At 35.3% G+C, this 25,534-nt stretch overlaps 1 protein-coding gene across 8 annotated transcripts in view; it reads right to left on the reverse strand.

Moving 5' to 3' along the window:
* Window positions 1–1,320: 1,320 nt before the first annotated feature.
* Lpgat1 (lysophosphatidylglycerol acyltransferase 1) overlaps window positions 1,321–25,534 on the reverse strand; it is a 115,504-nt gene continuing 91,290 nt past the window's right edge. For 5 of the 8 annotated variants that reach the window (XM_078022777.1, XM_078022776.1, XM_078022775.1 and 2 more), the window contains exons 7-8: window positions 9,434–9,540; window positions 1,321–7,596 (exon numbers count right to left, since the gene is read on the reverse strand). In XM_078022777.1, the coding sequence (XP_077878903.1) occupies window positions 7,445–7,596; window positions 9,434–9,540 (259 nt within the window). In that variant the 3' untranslated portion in view covers window positions 1,321–7,444. The remainder of the gene's footprint in view (window positions 7,597–9,433; window positions 9,541–25,534) is intronic. The other 3 variants (XM_078022773.1, XM_078022779.1, XM_078022778.1) reach the window with 3 other exon arrangements.

Below are 25,534 nucleotides of genomic sequence, written 5' to 3' on the forward strand. Positions count from 1 at the left end.
AGGTGTCCTTTGATTGAGTAATGGTACAACAGATTTAATCCTTTTAAAGTATTTTGAAACTCAACATTTTCATTTAATGGAAATTATGGGCAAACTGACCAGAGCACAGAAACTTCTAGACCTAACTGGTGGTCTTTATTCTAAGCTAAGGAATGCTCTGCTGTGGTAGCTGATCTTCAAAGATGGCACCCAATGAACCAGGCCTCTGGGTATTTATGTCCTTTCTCCTTTCCTAGACTCTCCCAAACTGAATCAGACTGACCCTGTGACCAAAGAAATGCAACACTGAAAATATCAAAGTGTCACCATGCCAGTCTTGGCCCAATGCCCTAAGAAGTCTTGGTAGTTTCTGCTTTTATGCTTTTGGGAGCTCCAAGCTATCCTTGTTCTCATTGCCTCACACTAAAGCTATCAGAATTCAACACATCCAATACAGGCCCACATGCCCCATTTCTAATGCCATCCTTTGTCCTTACTAGAATGTGTACAAATCGGGGAATGACAAAAAGTTCTATTGTGGCCTACTGATGCCTTGGTTTAAAGGATCATTTGTGTCATCGATATTTTGAATTGTTCCTTTGTTGGGCATCCTGGAGGGAACTGCTGAATGACTGGGAGGTACGCCTTTCTCCTATATATGGGGGGCAGTTATCTGAAATGGGAGGATTCTCACAGATGAGTAATGTTCAGGAATGGCACGCTTAAGAGTTCACATGGAAGTTGATATTCTTGACAACCATGAGTTTGAATACTCCTTGAAAAATCAAGTATCTACTTTCTTTTCCCTCAACTGTCCATCAGCTGAGTGTAGATCCATAGAAAACTGCAGATAGACTTCCAGGAGTTTTTTGCATAAAAAATGAAAATAAGTGATGAAGATGCAACCATTGATATTTTAGGGGCAGTAGCTCAGCCTTATGTTTTATCAATGATACTGCTAAGCTGCTATAATCACAAGTATGGCTGAGTCCTCTTCCACCTGAGGTGAGTAATGAGTGGGAGCCTCATCTCCAGCTCCACTGAGTCTGACACCTAAAAGGCAAAAAGTATTCTGAGACCAGGTCTGCACCCCACAATATGGTCCATGCTTTCTAGCAGAAAACACTGTCTTGTCTTTCCCTATGCACAACAGGCTTAATCATACCTAATTAAGAGTATTCTGATTATGAAAGGGGCCTGCCTTATTTCCAGTGGTCATCCCACCCTTCTCCCAAGTTCCATTCTTATTTCTGTTTCCATTTGACAGAAACTATAGAGACTTAGGTTATTCTTTTTTTTCCCCCCTCAAGCCTATACAAGTTTAAGAACAATGTTACCAAATCCTGAGAGGTAAAAATTTATTAATTTCTATCATATCAGCATGTTATGATATGGTCACGCCTGTTCACACAGCTGACTTCTTAGAGCCAAAAGAGGATTCTGTTTTTCCATTTAAAAATACATTTTTTTTTCAGCAGGAAGAAACATTTTAAAAACGAACATTTTCATATTAAGTGGGTATTACAAACAACTCCCCTCCCACCCTCCAACTCATGAGGAATAGGGCTGGTCAGCGATAGATCTCTGGGTGCTTCAAATTTGCATTCCACCTCTGCCCCCAATCTGTTCTGTCTTCTACATAAAATATGTCTGGGGGAAAAGAAATTAGAACCTCACCAAAACAGTAGCCTAAATCCAGCCAGAAAAAAGAGGTAGACTGAACTGTAACTATTGAACTTATTTGGTAGATTGTGCAAAATATTTTAAAACATTTAAAATTTTCAGTCGGATCAAACACATTCTATAAGGAACTGAACAACTGAGGTTTTATATGCTTAAAACAAAATCTTAGAGATGCCTATACCACAATTACTTTAAGAAATGAAAGCATAAAACCGAATTGAGAACTATATACTTCCCCTGTACTTCAGGCAAAGTTTGCTTTTGTCAGATTCCTCAAAATCTAAAGCTCATGTGGTAGGACTGATCTTAATGCTTTTCCTACCCTTCAATCCCCTGCTAGGGTCAATAATAGAAATATTCTCAGAACAGTAAGCAAATTAACTGGAAGAAGTTTATTCAACATTAATAGTTAAAGCAAAATGAAACAAAAAGAACAGGGCAATGGTGTGCTGGTGACATCTACAACTGGCTCTCAAGGGCCAATCATTAAATTTCAGGGTTTTGCTAGCAGTTCTTAAACAATTGTTATTAAAATTATATAAACTTACAATTAGTGCTAAAGCTAAAAAATGGTCTTGTATTATGGGTAAGAATGAATTTAAGAGTAGATCACATTCTAGATTGAATGACAGTAAATTTCCTGGGAGATGAGCAAGTGGAGTAGGATATAATACCATAATTAAACTCATGTTGAAATGCAATTGTAGGTTGGCTAAAGGGTTCAGAAAAAAGCAACTAAGAATCTTGTGAGAATCAACTGGCTATGTGGAGTTTATATACAATGTTGATATTTTATTTTATTTATTTATTTTTTGTGTCACACATCCTTGCTATCAGGAAAATTTATAACAAATTTGTGTAACATATATGAATATATATATTTTTTTCTGAGATAGTGGACCTTTAAACACTTATTGGCACACCAGGAGAATGAAGAGGAGAGGTTAGACCCTATGACCCAGGGAAGGAGGTTCAGAGTTTTCTCACTAGATGTTTCAGCCTGCTCTTCTCAGCATGCTACTGCAGGAGGGGCCTTAAGCACAGGCCTACAGGTATTAATGCCCAAAGAGCTCCAGTATGACACAGACCATCCCCACTGCTAAGAATTAAAGCACTGTACTTGGAAAAAATCAACTTTATTTTCTCTAGGTTAAAAAAAAATAGAACCAGCTATTAATTTTTGCTAAGAAAATGCTTCTTTTGGTGTTCATGTCTAAATTTCTTTAAATGCAACCTGGTTATTAAAATCATCCCGAATGCATTCATAAACCAGATCCATGTGTGACCAGCCCTTTACAAAAATTAATTACAGTTGCCACAGCCTTTACATTCATTCTTTTCATACATTACAACATGCAGATATACAAAGAAAGGTCAAACAAGTTGAAGTAAACATTACAGCATCAGGAAAATGAAAATCCATCTGTATAAAATAAATACAACTTTGTAATAACTGTAAAGAAAATGAAAGCAATTAACAAAAATAATGGCAGTTTAAAGTATAACTGTCTCATTACCCAATCATAAAATAAGTTACTGTAAAATGCATAGACTCTTTACATGTAAAGAATTTGTGCATCACAGTCATGTGTCCAACAGTTTTACACAATAAAAATAAAGCCATTCAAAATGTGTGCATACTTTGCAATTAGAATACACTTAATATGTTTTGCTCTTTAAACTGTCTTAAAAATATTAAATGTAAAAATCCTCAGATGAACATTTTACAGAAAAACCCATTTAATCTTCTATATGGCTACAGTCACCTTCCCCCAACAGATCAGCACCTCCAGCATTTTCCTAGGGCCCAGTTCCTAGTTGTTGGGGACTGGTGCAAAATGATTACAACAAAGCACCAAGCAATAACTGCTCCAGAGTACACTGGCTCTTCTGTGATACAGAATTTCAAAACGTAGGTGTTTTGGTCCCAAACATCTTAGTCTCTACCCCTTATAAAATGAACTAGTATATCTGCTGCCCTGTGCTCCTTTTTTGACTTTGCCTGGCATGTTAACACATGTAGAGCTCATAGCTCTGCAGGGCAAAAAAAAAAAAAAAAAAAGGAAAAAAATATAAATATTTTAAACAAACCATTTTTATCCATCCTTTGTGGACTAGAGCTGAGCACACTCAATGGTAACTCTGGAGTGAAGTCCTATGTAGTGACTTCAGAAAAAGAACAAAGAAAACAGTTAACTCTTCCTATTCAGTAGTGCAAATAAAACATTTCCTTTTTAAATATAAAAAAGAATACTAAGAAGACTACCCATGATTAAAGACTACATTCTATGATTATAACCAGGACCAACTAGTTTAGAAGAGTCTTCAGAGAAGTGATTGTCAAAAAACACTACTAAGACAAATCCACAAGAAGTAAGCAACATGAACAAAGAATGAAGGGCCATCCTCAGCATCAGCAGATGGCAGCAACACTAGGATGATGTTCTGAAGCTTACCCTGGGTGATGTAAGATTTCATTTTGATAAAAAGGCTGGTAACGATATCAGTACAACCTATTCTTGATAATCAGGGATGCCTTTTCCAGCCCATTGATTATTCAGGCTTTGGAGTTTCCTCTTCCTCATAGCTCTCTGTCTTTCCATGTTATTTCACTACTTATTAACAGTCCTACATACATAGGCAAGAAAAAGCTAATAAACAATTCAAATCATTTTTTTTAATTAGCAAGCATCCCTAGAAGGAAAAAAGAGTTTGATGAAAAGTAAAACTTCAAACTCCTTCAGGAATAAGATTTTTGGCTTCCTTATGACTTATAACTGGATTAAGTATACAGTAATTAATTTTCCAGTAATCTTTAGTTCCTTTACTGTGAAAAATTAAGGATTGGTTGAATATCAAAAACCAAAAACTACTTAATGATATGACAGGTTTGAACTCAGCTATCTTTTTTTTTTTTAAAAAATCTTCTGTTTAAATTCTCAACCAACTAGTTTGCTCCTCCAAAACATCATTTTCTACTCTAATTTTTCTTTACCCTCTATTGCTTTTAAGTCCATCTATCATGTGTATATTTCATCACCGATAATTGTTTCTGAAGTTAAGAGTGACTAGCTGGCTTGGTCACTCTTTGCAGTCACGGAATCTGCTTGTGGCCAAGCAGATGCTCTATCACTGTTTCTTGGTGATGCCAGGATCCCAACAGTGAGCTCTCAACTCTATCTCCTGTGGGAATCTAGGCAGTCCAGCTGAGACCAAGAAGTGCTGAGATTCTAAAGAACCATTGGTATAACACTGGCATAGTTTTGTTTTCTTTCCCCTTGACAAAATATATGACCTCCTTTCATCTCACTTTACAAAGAAAGTTCAAATACGAATTTTTATTCAGCTCTGTATAGTGGCAAATTGCTGCTTCCCCAGATTGCCATAGAAGAACACTGATTTTTCTCTTTATATTTCCTAGTACAGCAGGTGAACTCCAGTTACTGACAAGGAAAGCACTATCAAGGCTCTCAAACAAATACATTTGCAAACGGAAGAGAAAGAACATATTAGAAAGAATCAAAGAGGGGCAGGGCAGATCAAATACACATCTATTTACAACTCATGGATCAATTTTCAAAAATTAACTCACATCTATAAAGACTGTGGAAATGATACTGCACTTGAAAAATAACGCATCTTACAGGAAAGTTTAATGTGTACAGTAAATTTAACAGTGTCATGTTCCTTTGGAGCACAGCGATGTCAAAAATGGCTCTAAGCCACATTTATGTATACATTTTTTTTAAAAAAAAATAGGAGAACTGTTCACTCTACCCTGTGACTTGCTTTGCAATGAGGGAAAGGTCTACAAGCTAGGACTATGCATAACTATTTTTTGAGAGTGAGCAACCTCTCCCCAGATGGCTAATATCTCAAATGAACAATTCATTTCATCTTGTAATTAAGTAATGTTTGCTGGATCTCAACCAGAAGCATCACTGAGCTTCTCTTTGGCTTCCTATCATCACTGACACCTTACAAGTGAGACTGGTCTCACTTACTCATTGTCACTGTAGAACACATAATGAAATGCTTCAGTTTCAAGAAAATTGCATTTTATATCAATTGTTACCAAACCAAACATATCAAAACTGTCTTCTGCATTTTAATAGTATAATATAATATTCAATGAGGTATTTCAGTTAATGCATCCTTTCCCTTCACATATATTGAGTTATCCTAAAGATGAAGCTGCTGTGGGCTTTTATTTGGTGTTGCTTTATCTTTCCCACACAACTGTGGGAAAATTCACATCTTTTTTTGGTTCACTGAAAAACAGAAACATTAGCCTTTATTTTTATTTTACAGCTTACTTTTCAGAACTGTTATTTTTGTAATTTGTGACAACAGGGGAGTCTATAGTGCTCAAATCACAGAAAACTACCACGGACTTATTAGATCTTAATCTTACAACCCTAAACTGAAAACATTCTCTATTTCAATACTGATGTAGTTCCAGCATTTTTTTTGAGAAGAGTTTGGTTCTCCTGTGAGGTGCATCACATAAACATACTGACCAAAAGGAAAAAAAAAAGTTTTCTAGAAATAACAGAAACTTGATGTTACCCTCTTCAAAAGCAATTGGAAGAGACTGGGAAGCCTTTTGTGCAGGCCTCTCCTGGTTACACCAACCCCGAGAGGGGCAGCTCCTTGATATAATGCTGGAACACACTGCTGTCTATACAGATATGGAGGGGAGCCACTTGAGAACCAGTCACCAGTAGAAGCCAAAGTCTGGCTCTAGCTCTTGTTTTCCTAATGAACTAGTCTATTTTCCCTTAAATTGATCATCTAAATGTTTTATGTTAATTTGTTCATCCATCCCCAAATGCATTTAGTGATACTAAGTCAAGGAGGGGTGCAGGGAGCCTCTAGTTACAAATAGGGTCACCCTGTCAGGGAGGTGCCCAATGCAGGGTGGTGCTGGACAGTAGCTGTGGGCAAAATTGCAGAGACAGGAAAGCCCCCGGGGAAGCCGACTCACTTTTGTCTTCAGGCTATGTTACTATCATTTGCTATATTGGCATTTGATAAAAGTGCATTTTGTAAAATACAATTATCAATCTATAATATGCCTTCTAATCAAAAAGAGAAACAGGGTGATGCCCCCACCCCACCCTACCCTGTTGGAAAGGAAAGCACTAGCGCATGTAAACATGGTGCTGGACTGAGCTAGCCTTCATAAAATCAGAGCCTATGCCAGGAGGTGTTCAGTGGACACTGGTTCCTCCCCACAGAGAATATCAACACTGCACCTGGTCAGGTGCTAAGGACTGAAGTTTGTTACTTCAAGCAACAGGGAAAACACTCTTTGGGAGGTACCTCCAGCTCCCTCCCCTCATGGCTACTAGTACCACAGCCCAAATGGGTGGAGATGTGGGCACTATGGCACACTGCTCTAATAGGGACTGCTAGCTAGGAGAGATGTAATTCTGAGCTTGAACTAAATGACCAGGTAGATCTTGTGGCAACAGTTTCTTTCAGACAGTCTTTCAGGATGATTTTTATGATTTCCTCTTCTCCAAATGTGATGTTTGCCTATATGTGGTAGAATGTATCTCTTTAAAACATGAAAAGTTCTTAAAATATATCAGCAGGTCATTATATTACTGATCCTCATTTTAATAGAGTTTTAAAATATCCCAAAGGGGGATAAATATTAATTCATCCACTGAATTTCCTTCGCTTCTTTTATATATTCTGATTTGCACATGTAAAATAATGCACACTCATGAAAGTCTGAACTCCTATGGTGACCTTGACAAGTCCAAGTCAATTCCTAAAATAGGCAATGGTAAAAATACTCAATGATGTTGTACCACATACAGGCTGACAACACTGCAAAAGAGTATATAAGAAATAACCACGTGTTGCTGAGGTTCATCTCCCTGGAAACAGCTTCCTTCTGACCCTTGACAGGTGGAAAGGCTCCTGAAAGACAAGACAGAAATATTGTTTACTGCAAAGGCAGGTCTCCTACAATAAAAGTTGAATATTAATTTAATGAGACTCATGGGGTCTTTTTGTTTGTTTTTTGAAAGCCTTCTATAACTTTCCATTGTTCCTGAAAAGAGATCTCATTTGAAATACAATTTCCAAGCCACTAGGTTCTTCCTCATTCCAGCCTTTGCCTTTATTCTCTCTGCTGGAATGTCCCTCCTCAGTGAGTCCTTCCCATATCAAAAAAAAAAAAAAAAAAAAATGCCACTCCTGGCCTTTGTCACTCACCGGTTTATTTCCTTCCTAAAATTTTCCCTAATCTGTAATGGGCTCATCTGTCCTTTTCTCTATCTATAGACTTTTACTGTTTGTCTTCCATAGGAGTAAAATTTGCATGAGAATAGTTATTCCAGTAGCTTTTCCCCCTTATCTGGAGACATTTCCATAGTGGCTGGGACACAGGATCTGTGAAACTGACACCAAATAATCTGAAACAATATAATTTATACTAGTCCATTTGAAAATAAATTTTTTTTGCCACAAAAAGTGATTATATAACACCAATAATATTTTTTAAAGGCAGCAGGCTTTATTATATGTCTTAATAATAAAAAGGAAAAATACAAAGCAAACAGATACCTCTAAATTCTTTTCTGGAAAGCCAGATCAATTTTACCTAAGGTCATCTTTAACACTCTTCAGCATTCAAACAATCTTTGTCCTTGCTGATAATCTTCCAGGGTAAGCTGATTCAAGAGAGGATTTGCTGCTCACAAGCAATTTACAGAGTGTACTTTCAAGTTTCAAGGTCTAATATGCAAATAGTTTTCTTAAAAAGAGGCCTCTACTATTGTTACTATAATTTAGGCCAAATATATGAAGGCAAGAAATTGAGGTTGAGAAAGCAGAGATCTTGGTAGTCTCTTATCACCCATACCTTCTCAGCTTTCTGTTAAAACTAAAACACCAAGGCCATTCTCAGGTCAAGAACAACTTTCTGTTTACCTTTTCTCCCTATAAAGGAGCTAGAAAATAGGCCTACAACATAGCAATTAATAAAGCATTTTGGTAGTACTGGGGCTGGGTGGGTGTTCTACTAATAGTAATTTCCTTCTTTCCTAACTTCCTTTTTTCTGTCTTCTTCTTCCCTCCTATTTTTTTTTCACTGCACTATAGTTTTTTATAGGGTGCAGAGAATATTTAGAAAGAACCTTAGACTACATCAACATTTCTTTTCCTCTTAAGAATAAAAGACTGAAGTTTTTAATCCATGAAAACTTAAAAAATGAATGTTATCCTTTCATGTAAAGAATAAGCCACTAAAACGCAGTTAAAAATGACCTCGAATAGCTACAATGAGATTATATGATGAAATGCCAAAACTCTATGCTATTTGCTACTTCATAAAACATCCCACCATGTAGGGTTGGGGATGTTGCTCAGTGTTAAGAGCACCTGCCTATCATATGTAAGGTCCTGGATTTGATCCCCAGCCCCCCACTCCAACACACACACACACACACTCACACACATTCTGTCTCATTTATAAAATGCCCCATATGATTATACATGTATGACCACAGTTATTCACTGATTCTCTCTCCTTTGTGTGAAATCATACTCATTGCCTTTGCCCACAAGCTAATTCAGAGCAAACTTAACATAAACTTGTCTTTATAAAAAATTATAAGCTGACATATCTTAAATACAGAAATACTTTGATTACTTAAGGGAATTTAAAGATTTGAAAAATGGCTATCTTCCCTAAAGCCTACCTTTAAGATTTCTGGTAATTTCATAAATGTATATAATAGAAAACACTGTGTACCTGTTTTATAAAAATGTGATAAGAGGTCCTCTTTTTCAATAAAGCGTTGATAAAGCCAATTGGCAAGGTCATCAGTCTCCAGGGGTACATCTTTAACTGGAAAGATCCTATCAAGGGTTAGGAAGAAAAAGGACAAACTTCTTTAATTCAAAAGTGAAAATCATTTAGAACCACAATTTAGCTTTAGTAATGAAAAACTGAATAAATTTATAGAAAATATCTTTGCTTTTTTTTTTTTTTCGGGGAAGAGGATAGCAGGGGCACTTGACCACTGATCCCCAGCCATATATATATATTTGTATTTTATTTAGGGACAGGGTCTCACTGAGTTGCTTAATGCCCCACTTTTGCTGAGGCTGGCTTTGAACTTGTGATCCTCCTGCCTCTGCCTTCCAAGCCACTGGGATTATAGGTGTGTGCACCATGCCTAGCTCCATCATTGCTTTCTAAAGGTTGGTCTGAACTTCTCAAGGTATTTTGGCTTATTTTTAAAATTTATTTTTTAGTTATAGGTGGACACAATATCTTTATTTTATTTTGTTTTTATGTGGTGCTGAGGATTGAACCTAGCACCTCATGCATGCCAGGCAAGTGCTCTACCTCTGAGCCACAACCCCAGCCCCAGGCCTTTTGACTTTTGAAGTTGTTGTTCATTATAGTTCACTTATGTGTTTATTCAAACATTCACTAGCCTATAATGTGTTAGGTCCAGTTCTAGAGGCTGAAAACATACTTTTATATTGTCCTAACTTAGAAATTATTACTGAGAATAATTATGTCTTTATATTTCCAGGTGGGAGCAGTATGTAGAACAGATGAAGTTTTAAAATGCAGCTAAGCAGAATATGCTCAGTCATTTCACTAAGTACTAGGCATCATGATACATTTTAGCAGTGTCCTTTGGCAGGAAAGTCAAACAACCAGATTGAATCTGCCCAAATTTGGTGGCTTTTCAGTAATTACACCATAATAATGGTTTCATGAGTAGGCACTTTCATTGATTGGAAATGGCTACTAGAACATTATTCACCTCTTTTGCCAGTTAACTTGGTATTTATCACTATGTTTATTCTTTAGTGTTAGATCTTATCTACTAACTTCCTGCCAACAGAAGATGATCAAGTTTCTTCCTATTCTCACCACACATGTGCATCCTTTCCATCATCCTTATCAACTATGCAGTAAATTCAATGAGATATTTAACGTAAAATTTAGGTTCTGTATTATAATCAAACATTCACAGTCAAATCATGTAGTGAATTATGGCCTATATTCCTTTCTTGCCCATTTTTATTTTCCCTGGATTAAGATTACATTATTTTTTATTTATGTAATTTTCTATGTACAGACAACTAATTCAACCACAAGCTCCCAGACAATTGTCTAGAATCAGTTCTCTAGTTTGGGTCCACAACTTTTTCTAAGAAGACTAAAAAGAAAATACTCTCTAGGGTTGCTGGACGTGGTGGCTCATGCTTGTAATCCCAGTGATTCTAGAGGCTGAAGCCAACCTCAGCAAATGAGCACGGGCCTAAGCAACTTAGCAAGACCCTGTCTCAAAATAAGAAATAAAAAGGGCTAGGGATGTGGCTCAGTAGTTAAGTGCCCCTAGGTTCAATCTCTATTTAAAAAACAACAACAACAACAACAACAAAAAACAACAACAAAAACTTCTAGGCTTTGTTGGTAATTTGGTCTTGTCATATCTGCTCAATTTTGTCTTGTGATATGAAAACAGTCAGAGACAATGTACACATAGATATGCAGGACTATTCAAGTAAAATTTTATTTAAAGATTTTACACACACTCAGGACTTGATGCCTGTAATTTTTATTCTATAAAGTCCTCTTGCTAACATCCTAATGATGCCCTGTACTCCTAAAATAGACACAATATTTTCTATACCTTGTTTTTCTTTTCTCTACTCATTTGGATAGAGCACATTCTCCAGTGGTTTCTAGAAAAAGGATACTTGAAATCTTAAAAGTTTGCAACAAATGTCTTTTTTTCTGTCTTGCTATAGCTTGGATCTTAAATATCCCCCAAAGACCTATATATTGGAGGCGTGGTCCCCAGGAGGTGCTACTAGAAGGTAGTGGAACCTTTAAGAGGTGGGGCCTATTGGAAGACTTTTAGGTCATTGGTGACCTCCTCCCCTTCCTTTCTCTTTGCTCTTTGACTAAGGAATAAGCTATCTTGCTTCACCACATGTTTCCACCATAATGTGCTGCCTTGTCAAAGGCCCAAAAGCAATAGGGTCAACCACTCATGAACTGAAACCTCTAAAACTCTCAGTCAAAATAAACCTTTTCTCTTTAGAAGTTGATTATCTTAAGTTTTTAGTTATAGAGACAGAAAGCTCACACTAACCTAGTTTTCAATCTTGATTGATAATTTGGCTACACATACAATTCAGAATTAGAAACCATTTTTTCATCTGTTTTGTTGTCCTTTCTGGGAGATTTCTTATTTAATTTCTAAACATTTTACTGAGTATTTATTTATTTTATTGCATTTTTAATTTCTAGAATTCATACTGTTCTATGTTCCTTTTTAGAATATTCTATTACAGTTGCAATATCTTATTGTTATGAGAGGTTTTCAAAATTGTAATGGAAAGTTTAAACATTCACAAAAGAAGAAAAAAGGATTAATGAACTCTAATGTATATTATGATTTTTCAGCCACTGTCTTTCCAGTATTGCCTCTGTTTCTCTAAGTCATGTTTTATGTTTGTTTCAGTCTCTATCTTTCAGAGTTCAGGCTGGTTGGATCACTAGTTACCTGGTAATTCACTATTATTTGCTCACATTTATGGATGTTAGCCGAAAGCCCTCAGCATATAAGTGGAGTCCACTGGCTATAAGCCTCACTGGTAGTCATCTGGCTGGGCCACATAAAACCGTTTTTCCTCTTGAACTCACCCATTTTCCCAGGGAAAGAGCCTCTTGATTTCCCGCCTCCAGAGGGCAGCTTTCTTGTAGCCAGAGAGGGGGTGGGGCACACTGACATTACTTCACCATGCTGTTTTCATGCTGGGACCTCTGCCTCAGCAGGGCTGCTGCTCCTCAGCACAGTTTCTATTTCTCTAGAGTAATCCTCCCATATTTGCCAGGATAGGGAAAGAATTATCAGTCAGCTGTGGGATATAGGGTAGGGGTTTTTAATTCTTTCTAAACAGATTTTGACCAGTTTGCCCAAGCTTAGCAACATTTTAACCTCACTTCTATGGGTATTGATGCTGCCAGTCTTTTAGAAGTTCTAAAGTATAAATCAGGTGGGATCCTGGCTTCCTACAGCTGGCTCAGGGTTTTGTCACGTTATTTATTGCTTCATCTGTTTTCTAACTTATCAAGGTTTGTTAACATTGTCTCCAATACTGTTTTCTTCCTTGTGGGTTTATATCTTTAAAAAACCCCATTTAGGGCTGGGGTAGTGGCTCAGTGGAAGAACCCCTGCCTGATATGTGTGAGATGCTGGATTTAATTCTCAGCACCACATACAAATAAATAAAATCAACAACTAAAAAATATTTTTAAAAAAGACAACCCATTGAGTGTTATTTTATTGGGATTGGGGGAAAGAGGGAAAATAAACATTCCCATTCTCCATTTTATGGGAGATATGAAAGTAGATGAATTCAATTTTCTTTTTAGAAGCCCTCCAGCTATTTCTGAAAGGTCTAAAATGCTTGTTTTCTCTTTGTCTAGGGTCTACTATTTGCCATTTCTCAAAAGAGTCTAGATTGCTATTTCAGGTTTTGGCCAAATTTGTCAGTTACTTAGTAAGGATTTAAAAATTATAATGATGCATTCCATCATAAAAACAGTAAGCAACTTACATAGTAGAATCAGTAAAACACAATGTTCAGACCAGTCAAATAAATACAAAGGTTTCCAAAACAACAGAGTAACTATACTCCTTCAAAGGCTTTTAAAAAATTGTTCATGTACTAAGATCATTAGTTCACAATTTGGGGAAAAAAATCAGAAGGAACATTATTTATGAATTACATTATAATCAGACTCCTTTCTTTTGCTACTTAAATTTTAAAATATCAAATGGGGGTTATTTTAACACCCAAAGTTATACATTACTGAACAAGAAAAGGAGGAGAGGAAAGAAGGAAAGAGTGTGGTATGAAAAATCTATTAAAGTCAATTTCAAGAACTCATATAGCTTTGACTCAACTTTTGCTTTCAATATGTAAAAGAATGAAAAGGAACCAAATTGTTTCATTTGCATAGAAAATGACTTTCCCAATCTTAACTATCTTTCTATTTCCCAAAATATAAAACTACATTTCTCCAAAGCAATAGTATAGAACTGTTTTGGTTGACTGAATATTTAAATGGAATAGGAGATCTTAAGGTATTAAAAACTTCAGGTTTGGGCTTGCAGCTACTCTGGATGAACAACAGAAAGATGAATTAAACAATGTCTTAACTTATTAAAAATATTGGAATTGCTTGCAGTATATGAAAGTATCCAATAGACTTGTATTTCTTAGCCCTTTTAAGACTTACACTCAGGACAGGGGTGGTTCCCAGCAACTTGGGATCTGAGGCAGGAGTTCTACAAATGCAAGGCCAGCCTCAGCAACTTAGTGAAAATCCTGTCTCAAAATAAAAATACACATGAGCTGGGGATATAGCTCAGTGGTAGAGCACATCTGGGTTAAATTTCTAGTACTAAAACAAAACAACAAACCCCTACACTAAGTCATTGAAATATCGTTTTAAATGAAATTTTCTATTTCTCCTCTGCCCTCTCCACACCAGGTTCTGATTAAGGCTCATGAAGTGAGTACTCCCTGGCTAATATTCCCTTCTACAAAATAGTGAGGATTTGTAGGGGTGAACCTGGGGACACTTAAAGAGTCTGCTTTTTAGACACAATTAAAACAATCCCAGAAGGCAGTGTGACATTGTGATTTGCAGACTGCCTGGGATTGAATCCTCACTCTATCATTTGCCAGCTGTGTGTCCTTCAGTAAGCCATATAACCTTGATACGACTTAATTCCCTCATCTGTAAAATGGGGCTAGTACAATGATTTGCCTTACAAAGTACTTACAACAGTACTTGGTGTGGGTTAAACACTCATACAGTGTCAGTACTGGTGGCCAGATCCCTCAGGGCAGGCATTACTGTGCTTCTTTGGGTTTAGTAACAGCTGCAACAGCTAGACTAGATCAGTATTTATTAGGAGAAGTTGTCACTCCATGACTATTTCATATAATATGAGACTTTCCACACATTACATGTACACACATACACATACACACCCATATATACATTCTCTTCCTCTATCACTAAAGCAACAATGAAGTCAGCCTCAAGCCAATCATATAAAAGTAAAAGTATAGTTGCTACCAAGTATTAAAAAGATGAATCCCTGACAAAGACTTTAAAGACCCTTTTAATGGCAATACTGATAAAATGTTATATGTTTACCATACCATGCTAAGCTCATATATCCTTACCCTGCTGTATCTCAACTACTTGGTTGCAAAAGGCCACACTCCTTCTGTCTCAAGCCACCATTTCCACTTGAATGGATACGAAATGAAGATGATTAGTATAAAGAAAGTCAGTTTTTGTGAAGAGCCTTTCCCCAACTCCTTCTGTAAGAAGTCTCCTTAGTTATCTGCCATTAACATGTGTAGGTTAGTTGGGCAGAAGTCTGTGAATGAGTAGATGTCTATATCCTCCAATGAACCTTATATAATCTTAATTTTCAGGTAGGAAGACAAATTAATTCAACTGATGGCAATTTTACTAACACTTGTCCTATGTGTACACTCGATTATTCTTGCTATATTGGCCTGGGTAGGACCTTTACGACAATGTTGAATATAAGTACTGATAATGAGCATCCTTGTCCCCCATTCTTAATCTTTTAGGGAAGAAACATCCAATAGCTCACAATTAAGCATGGTATTTGCTGTAGATTTTTTTCTGTAGACACATTAATCATATTAAAAAAATCTACTTCTAGTCCCAATTTGCTGAGAGTGTTTTATTTTTATTATGAGTTGCATTTTATCAAAAAAATTTCCATCTAATGAACTGCTTATGGAATTTTCCCTTCAATTCTGTTAATGAGATAAATTACATTGATTTTAGATTTTAAACCAAACTTTTATTCCTGGAAAGTATGTTCTTGCTATATAACATGATGTATTTTTCATGTATTGCTGGGTTTGGTTTTGTATCTGTAATCATATAAGAGGTTTGTCTGTACATTTTTCTTTCTTATAAAGTCCTCAGTTCAGATTTTGGTATCTGTATTATGCTGGACTCTAAAACAAGCTAGGAAGTATCCCTTCTTTTTCTATGTTCTGGAAAAGTTAAATTCCATATCCTTATATTGTCTTTTAAATAATTATAGGATTTGATGGAATCCCCCTTTTTCATTGCTTATAGTGGTAATGTAGGTTTTCTCTCTTTTTCTTGATTAGGATGAACAACTTTATTGTTTTCTTTTTTGGGGGAGGGTGGTACTGGAGATAGGACCCTAGGTACTTTACCACTAAGCTACATTCATAGTCTTTTTAATTTTTTAATTTTAAGACAGGTTCTCACAAAGTTGCTTAGGGCTATCTCCTACAAGTTTTGAGAGATCATATTTGCATAATCATTCTGTTAAAACTATTTTCTAATTTTCACTGTAACCTCTTGATACATGTTAAATAATATAAATTTCTCTTATTTCCTATTGATGGATAGTTTTCATCTTTTATTATTATAAGCATTGTGGCAATAAATGACATCATACAGATGTTCAGTCACAGGTGTGTAAATTTACCCGTATGATCTGTGTAAATTTATATATGAGAAATTCAAAAGTTAAATGCATTAGTAATTTTTGAAAGTTATCACTACAGTATCTTTACAAGGATTATACCTATTTATATTCCACTAAAAAATTATGAAAATGCCTTTGATGAGAAGATTTTTAAACTGAAAAATAACCAAGACAGAAAATTCTAATTTAGTTGTAGATGATGGCCAGCAGTGTTTCTCAATAGGATCATGCCATTTTTGGTCTGTATTCTTGGGGATTCATCCATAAGTTCTCTTTGTTCATTTAATATTTATATTTTAAGTTGCCCAGGTTGGTTTCAAACATGAGATCCTTCTGCCTCAGCCTCCTGAATAGCTGAAATTAACAGACTTTTGGTCCTTTGCCCAGTTTAAATATTAATCTTAATTTAGTAAAAACATTCCAAGTCATAAAGATAAGCATCTTATAATTAAGTCCTGCAATGCGAATCTGGTTCCTATTTTTTTTTTTTTTATACTAGGGATTGAACCCAAGAACCCAAGAGTGCTTAACTGTTAAGCCACATTCTCAGCCCCCACTCTTTTTTTTTTTGGCGGGGGGTACCAGGGATTGAACTCAAGAGCAGTTGACCACTGAGCCACATCCCCAGTCCTATTTTATATCTTAATTAAAGAGAGGATCTCAATGAATTGCTTAGCACCTTGCTTTTTGCTGAGGCTGGCTTTGAACCTGTCTCGGCATCTCAAAGCTCTGGGATTACAGGTGTGCACCACTGTGCCCAGCATCCTGGGCCCTTTATTTTTCAGTTTGAGACAGGAACTCAATAGGTTGCTTATAGCCTCGCTAATTTGCTGAGGCTGGCTTTGAACCTGTGATCATCTTGCTTCAGCTTCCTGAGTGACTGGGATTATAGGCATGCACCATTATGCCAGGCCTGGTTCCTATTTTCATAATTATTTTTGTAAAATGTGGTCCTATTTTAAAAGTAAAAGGCCAGAAAAGTGAGTAAAAACTATTCTCTCCTCTCAAAGTTTGAGACTGAGCTATAACTCAACTTATAACTCTTACTATCCACTAAAATAAAACAAGAAAGGAGTTCTGCTTCTTGTAATGACATTATGGGCAACAATTATAAATTTTGGACAAAACAAAAAAATAATCAGTGAATGCACTTAGGAGAACTAAAAGCAGGCAGGCACTGGAGAAGAGTCTGCATTGGAAGATGGGCAATTTTCTCCTTTTTTTTTTTTTTAACATCTTTTCACTTGAGAACAATTCAGTCAGTGCCACATAGAGAGGCTTGAATTTACATAAAAACACATGTTAGTCATACAAGTTTAAGATTCAAGAGGACAGAGATTAGTGTGACCATTGCAACTGGAAAAGAAGAATCCCATTAGGAGTAAGGCCACAGTGGGAGCCACAAATTCTGATTTTAAATTAAATTCAAATCTCCTGATGACCCTTGAGCAACGTATATAAGGGTTAGAGTCCTAGCAGAATAATGCCCTGCAGTTTTTAGCCAGCATAGTCTGCACATAGGAAATTTCATTGCTTCTCTCTCTTAAATATTTGGAAATTTAGAAAGGTTAATTCACTTCATCTTGATACTAGAAGGTTGTCTCAAAACTAAAAAGTAAAACTGAAAATCAGATTTTATTTTTAAGTGAATGGCATAATTAAGTTTTTATGTTTAGATGATTTAATATTATTTTGACACAGCTTTGCAGTATAAATAGTGCTTTTTAAGCTATTCACCTACTACTCTTAGGAATCCCACTCTCAAAAAGGAATGAAATAAATGCACCCAATGCAAATGTCTGCAAATCTGCTCTCACTCAGCAAGCTTTAGTAGTCCTGGCATCTTCCTATTAAGAGTCCATGTCAGATGAGTGTGGCGGCACATGCCTGTAATCCTAGCAACTAGGGGGCTGAGGCAGGAGGATCATGAGTTCAAAGCCAGCCTCAACAACTAGCAAGGCCCCAAGCAACTTAGTGAGACCTTGTCTCTAAATAAAATATTAAAAAGGCTGAGGATGTGGCTCAGTGGTTAAGCATCCCTGGTACAAAAAAAAAAAAGAAGTCCATGTCAAAGCTAGTGATCACACACAGTTCTCTCAGCCACAGGAATTAGGGTGTAGGAATGGACTCATAACCAGTTAGGGTCAAGGTGATAATAAAAGTTCTATAGGGGCTATAGGGAAAATTTGAAGAAAGGTTGCCAGAAAAACTTAATCTACTTTTCCTCTTGTCTGTGTTCTTTCATGGAAGTTTGAGGTCTCAAATTTCTGTTACCTAGCTATGAGCTAGGCAAGCAACTGACACAGAAAGGAGAGCAAAACTGAGAAAAGCAGAGCTTGAGTCATTGCAAATTCCATCATAGAACTTGTCCTATTTTGGATATCCAGTCAATAATTTCCCTGATCGTTAAAGTATAACTCTTTTTTAATTGGGCTTTTAGTTACTTAAAGGATACAAATACAAACCTGACAAAATCTGTACTCAACTTCCTAATCTTATTTCCACAACTTCCCTTTATGCATGTTGTATTCCTGCTATGGTATAGATAAGTGGCCTCCATAGGCCATTGTATCAAAGGCTTTGGTTGTGTATGGACTGACACCCTACTCTACCAACTGTCCAGAATAGCTTGATATTCCCTTGACTAAGACATAGCCAGAAGGGCAGACCAAATGTCTGCTCTCAAGAGCAATCACTTCTATTACTCTGATTGTTTGGTTACCATGAGATTAAAATATTAAAATGAGTAATCCCCTAATATGGCAAAGGATCAAATGCAGGAAATACCAGTCTTCTTGGAATCAAATAAGAGGCATTTTTGTGGGATTGAAATAAATAAACCTATATATCAGAAATCAACCTTTGCAATAATAATAGCTATCCCAATGAAAAACCAGCTCATCATTTTTAAGAAACAAAAATTATTATTATCAATAAACTAGAATGTGCTCTTAAATACAGAGTATTCTACCAAAATACATAGAATCCAATTTAAGAGCACTAGATGAAATTACATTTTCAAAAAAATAATACTTAGCAGATGGCACTGTATATATTAGTTAGAACATTTGAATTTTTAAGCCACCAAGATACCAAAATGTGAGCCAACAAACAACATGACTAAACCTCAATTCAATTATGTCAACTACATGAAAGGAATCAAGCACTAAGGGAGATTCTGAGATAAAACAGTTCCTGCTTTCAAAAGGCTAATAAATCTAGCAGAGAGATGAGAAAAATAAGCAATGAGAATATGATAAATGTTGTATAGAGTCTAAAGAACTGTCATGTGAGTTTAAATGAAGGAATGTGCATGTTCACTTATCTATGGCACATGATAAATTCATAAGTTACCACTTGAGTTTGGCCTAAATTATTAAGTAGAATTAAATTTAAAACAAATTTTTAGCTAATTAATATATGCATACAGTTTTCAAAAGGCAAAGTGTACTATAAGATAGGCAATGAAAAATAATAGCACTATATTTTCCCTTGTCAGATCCCTGTTTCCCAGACAGAACCCTTTCCAACTGTTTCTTTTGCTGTTAACTTACATATAGCTTATTATAACACCATTTCCAGATTACTCCATTTAAAATTTATTCATTGACTTCCTACTATGAAATCTAAGAATCTGGCTATCTTATAAGATTTTCTCTTCTCTCTCATGTCTGTCCTTTTCTTCTCTGGCAGTTAAAATTTCCTTCTTGGTGTCAACTCTGTCCTTTATAACTAAATCCATGATTATACTTATTAGTTTATGTTCTACTTATTTTCTTACATGTCTGTTTCTGTTATCAGACTATGTTATACTCATCTTTGTGTACCCTATGTATAAATCAATGCCTGGTCCTTAATGGGAACTCAAGTTTGCTGAATTGACAGTAATCTGATAGTGTCAGTTAACTGCCCATTACCCTATCAGGGTAGGTACAATAATAATAATTCAAAAATTCCAAAACTGCTTGTTACTAAAAATAGATTAATGGACAAGAACAGACACTTTAAAGTTTAACATATCAGAATATCTCCCAGCATTCAATTCCCAGACGTTTTACTTTGAGCCATTATCCTGAGGTAAGCTGCTCAGGCCTGATCCACCACTGAAACAATTAGGCTTTTTTTTAAAAGAAAAAACACTCAGATATCTGAAAATAGAAATGAGATGTTAACTTTTACCTACTTTAAATACAGGAGAAAAACTAAGGAAGACATTTCCAAAAACTCTGAAGGTAGCAACTTACACTTATATTAAGAAATAATTTTGAGTAGCCTTAAAGTCTGTGTAGATAGGGAGATGGCAAACACTCAGCATGAAGGCCACTGCTTCCCTTCACAGTCAGGGATAGATAACTGAGTTCCCTTCCTGAGCAGACCTGGCAACAGTCAAAGCTACAGCAAACCAAGAAGCCACTTAAGGATATAAGCAATGAGATGACACTGCTCAGAATTGGAATTTATAATATCTTTGTTTTGTATCCCTTGAGATGTTGTAAGATGCTTAACAAATGCTTGTTGAGTGAACAGAAGGGAGCCATGCAGTAAGCAAAACATGGTACTGGTATATTTGTCTAAGAGAATCACGATTACACTTTCCATGTGTCTACAGACTTTTTAAAACTTTTTATTTTAAAGTAGTTTCAGTGTCAGAAAACTTATAAAAATAATGCAAAGAATTCACATATATATTTAACTGAAAATTTCCTCAATATTTCCCACCTTCTCCTGCCTTTATTGTTCTTTCTATGCAGGCGCACGCACCCCCCCCACACACACACTTTTTCTAGTATGGATTTTTTTCCATCAATTTTTGAGAGTAAGTTAAATGAAATGGTTAGACAAAACGACTTAGGTAGTTCTTCCATTTATCAGTTTTAATGACTTTAAAGATCTTTAGCTAAAGATAAACATCAGTGAGAGTCAAGTATACTCATTATTCAATTAAAACTTAAACCCTAACATATTTTGTATTTGGGGGCATAAAATTCCCGACACAACTAAATAATTTAGAAAATAAAAGTATATATTTTTAAAATTCCAAGCACACTTTCCTAGACCTTGAAGAGACTTAAAAGTGAAAAAGACATGGTAAACCCTAGGAGGAAGAGGTGGGAAGAAAGTTCTTCATTTCCAGTGTTTATTCACAATCACTCAGCAGATTTATAAAGTCCTCCAAGTCACATTATGGCTTAAAACAAACAAACAAACAAAAAAGATTCACACACTATTAGTATCTCAGCAAATTGGCTGTGTTTGCTATACTCTGTTTTTTAAAAAAATTTTTTTAGTTATTTATTTTTATGTGGTGCTGAGGATCAAACCCAGTGCCTCACATGTGTGAGGCAAGCACTCTGCCACTGAGCTACAACCCCAGCCCAACTCTTGATTCTTTATAAGTCAGGGCTCTCATAGCTAAGCCTGGTTCTTGGGCTTCCTGACAGATCAGAATGTATAGAGTCAGTTCCTAGTTCTCAAGCCTTCATACTCAGACCAGGATTTATATGCACTATCGATGTCCTGGTTTGGTGCTTTCACACTTTGCTCAGGTTTGGTGCAGGACTTAGAACATTGGCTCCCTTGGTTCTTAGGCTTTTGGACTTGGACTGAACCACTACTGATTTTTCTGGGCTTCCAGCTTGCAGACTGCAAGACTGTGGAACTTCTCTGCTAGTAATAAATTTCTTTCTCTATATATCTCTGTATATATCCTATTGGTTCTGTTCCTCTGGAGAATTCTGTTTATACTATGTTATGTTACTACAAAACTATTTCAGCTATTTATTTATTTTTACTCATTCAAATGAATTTTAAAACCCTTTTGTCAAATTTCCTGAAAAAGTAATACTAGATTCTGACTGATTCTGATTTAATATAAATTACTTTAAATTTACAGATTTATTTATAATTTTGAGTCATCTCCTCTAGGAACACAGTCTTTCCACGTATTGTCTTTTGTGTTTTTACATTTTAGATGATACAAAATGAAATATTTATAAATGAAATAATATGTTTGAGACTTGCTTCTGAATAATTCAGTGGGGTCTGGGAAATAATACAGAAGAATCAACATTAACCATAAATTGATAAGGGGAGGGATGAGTACATGGGGTTTCATTTATAGGTTTGAAATTTTCTATAAAAAATGTTTTGGAGGCATGGCTATTTCTGAAATTATACCCCCCAAAACTTTTGACTTTTTTATTGTTATTTTTATGTAGTAAAAGTGAAAGCAGAAGGGAAAACCAAGTGACATATTAATCATAGACAGATTTGGATTTTGATATAAAATGTTATACTAAATGTTAGATTAATAGATAGCAATCATAAACAGACACAGGTTTAGACATAAAATGTTATGATAAATGTTACACTTTATTTTTAAGTACTGGCAATACTTCTCATAAATAAGGTTTTTTTAAATCTTTTTGACAACTACTTTCACTATGCAGATGTAATTTTTGACAATACTCTCCAAACTAAAGTAGAGTGTGTGTGTGTGCCCAGCAGTACAACTGCTAAATCATAAGGTCTGTGCACATTCACCTTAATGGATGTAGTAAAACAGTTCTCAAAGTGTAGTCTAACAGATTACAATCTTATTAGCAGTATATAAGAGGTCACTTTTTCCTATGTTTATGTCAAAGTCATCATCTTTGATTTCTGAAAAATCTGATTGGCTTGAAATAACAAATTTCTTTTGTTAAAAAAAAACTTTAAGTAAATATGTCAAACAGTGATAGTTTGACTTCTTCTTTTCTTATCCCTTTAATTTCCTTCTCTTATCTGATTTCTCTGGTTAGTGTTTAGAGAAATTATATTGAATAGAAGTGGTAAGAGAGGAGGGACATCTTTGTCTTATTCCTGATTTTAGATGAAATGCTTTCAGTTTTTCTCCATTCAGTATGATGTTGGCTTTGGGTTTGTTATAAATAACTTTATAATGTAAGGTAAGTTCTTTCTATTCCTAGCTTCTCCAGCACTTTTAACATGAATGGGTGCTGGATTTATCAAAGGCCGTTTTTCTGTATATCATGTGATTCTTGTCCTGAATTCTACTTAAGTGGTCAATTACATTTATTGATTTGCGTTATGTTGAACCAATCTTGCAACCCTGAGATGAGACTCACTTGTTAATGTTGAATTATCTTCTTGATGTGTTTTTGAATGCAGTTTGCTAATATTATATTAAGGATTTCTACATCTATGTTCATACAGGGATATTGGCCTGTATTTTTCTTTCCTTAATGTGTCTTTGTCTGGTTTTGGTATCAGGGTTATACTGACTTCACAGAATGTATTTGATACTGTTTCTTCCCTTTGAATTCCATGGAATAATTTGAGAAAGACTGGTGTTAGTTCTTCTTTAAAGATTTGGTAGAATTCAGCTGAGAATCCATCTGGTCCTGAGTTTTCTTTGTTGGAAGTCTTTACATTGCTGTTTCAATTTTATTACTTGATATTGGTCTTTTTAGGTAACATATTTGTCTTTAAAAATTAGTTATGTGTTTTTTAATTAACTTCCTCAAATTGAAAATAAGTTATTGTCCAAAGTCCCTAAATGATCCAGTTTTAGTATATATGCTGCTGAAGCAAGAACTAAAGTCCCACACTGAATACATTCTCCAAAGTAACCCATGCCCTAGTCAAATTAGACATGAACATAACACCTCTGCTTGTATAGCAATCTATGCCACTACACTTAGGTTACATTTCTTCTCAAGATTTTTAAAACTGAAAATATAAGCTACTTCTGCACAAAAGAAATAATCAACTTTCACTTTCTGTCCTAATTTGAAGTGCAGGAGATATTTATGTTAAAGCAGCAGTTACTTTCGCATTTATCCTTAAACACTATCTCTGCAATTAAAATCTAATTATGCTTAATATTTATATTAACCACTTAATAGCAGTGAGCTGTGCTCACTACTAGTAATAAGCTGTAATAAGTGACATAATGTAGAAAACTGTTAGTTTGACAGAAATACTCTCAAATGTTTCCCACACTTTAGCCTTAGCTCTTCCTTTACTTTTCAAAAAGTTCAATAATGTAGTTGCATACCTACTAATACAAAACTGCTTCCCTAGTTAAACAATGTAATATTGAGATGAAAGAATAAGAAAAGACATCTTTTATAGTAAATGGTTGAGACATATGGGAATTCTGATTTAGTAATAGTAAATATCAGTAATTCATACATACTTGATATGTTTTAATAATTGCACTTTATATAAAAATAAGGCACGCTGTAGTCAAAAACATTTTTTACCAGTACACCATTTGGTGCTCACAATAATTCATTCACTGAAGTTGGTGCAACCTCTGAGCACCAAAGTCTTAGGGTGGGCTGCTGAGGAGTCATGTATACACTGAGTTTAGTTATTAGCAAAGTGGCCTTGGCACTTAATCATCATTTGTCCCAAGTCTTCCAAAGAATAAGCTCCAAATACCTGCCCTAAAAGATCAACTTTTGAATGACAACAACACTACCTTTTCATAAAACAGGATCAATTATGTAACTGCCACTATGTATCTGCTGCTACTTTCGCATCTATGTGGTATTTTAGGTATTTGTGTAGCATTTTATATATAACATGGATTTTAGAAATCTTAAAAATCAACATAAGCCTAAGAAGTAAAAAGTGACATAATGTAGAAAATTGCTATTTGAAGCTATTGCATTCTTGTATTTTTTTTTCCTAAACATCAGTACAAAAATCTAGAATTAAAAAAAAAAAAAGTGCTGCACTTTCTGGTAGTGTAGATATTCCCTTCCTGTTTAAATAAAGAGAAAAAAAATTAAGAACTTATTAACACAGTATGATGGGAGTCACTCTATAGGGAAAATGCCATTTTTACTCACAGATGTCCATATAGTTGTCATGAGTCACATTATGTTCATTGCAATGAGGTACAAAATAGTGGAAATTATTAGGTAGCTTAAAATGTACAAGAAGAGCAAATAAATATATTATGGAAATAAAAAATTATCTAAGCACTGACTAACGTTAAATAAATTATGCCAACTATCCTATTTCCCAAGTGAATTCTGATGGTAAGAAATGCTGTAGTATGCCAGCTACCGCAAACACATTCTTTAGTTCTCAGCAGCATCAAAATGTACTACTCAGGAGAGGACAGTCACTATTCTCTATGGAATTTACCTATAGTATGACATAAGCACCTCAAATATCCAGACATTTATTACAGATTGAGTACTTATGAATTGTTCAACTTTTAAAAACCTGTTTGTACTTTCTTAGAATTGTGTTTAATTATGCCATCTCCAAAT

This window comes from Ictidomys tridecemlineatus, chromosome 10 (genome assembly GCF_052094955.1).
Source record: "Ictidomys tridecemlineatus isolate mIctTri1 chromosome 10, mIctTri1.hap1, whole genome shotgun sequence".
NCBI classification, from domain to species: domain Eukaryota; kingdom Metazoa; phylum Chordata; class Mammalia; order Rodentia; family Sciuridae; genus Ictidomys; species Ictidomys tridecemlineatus.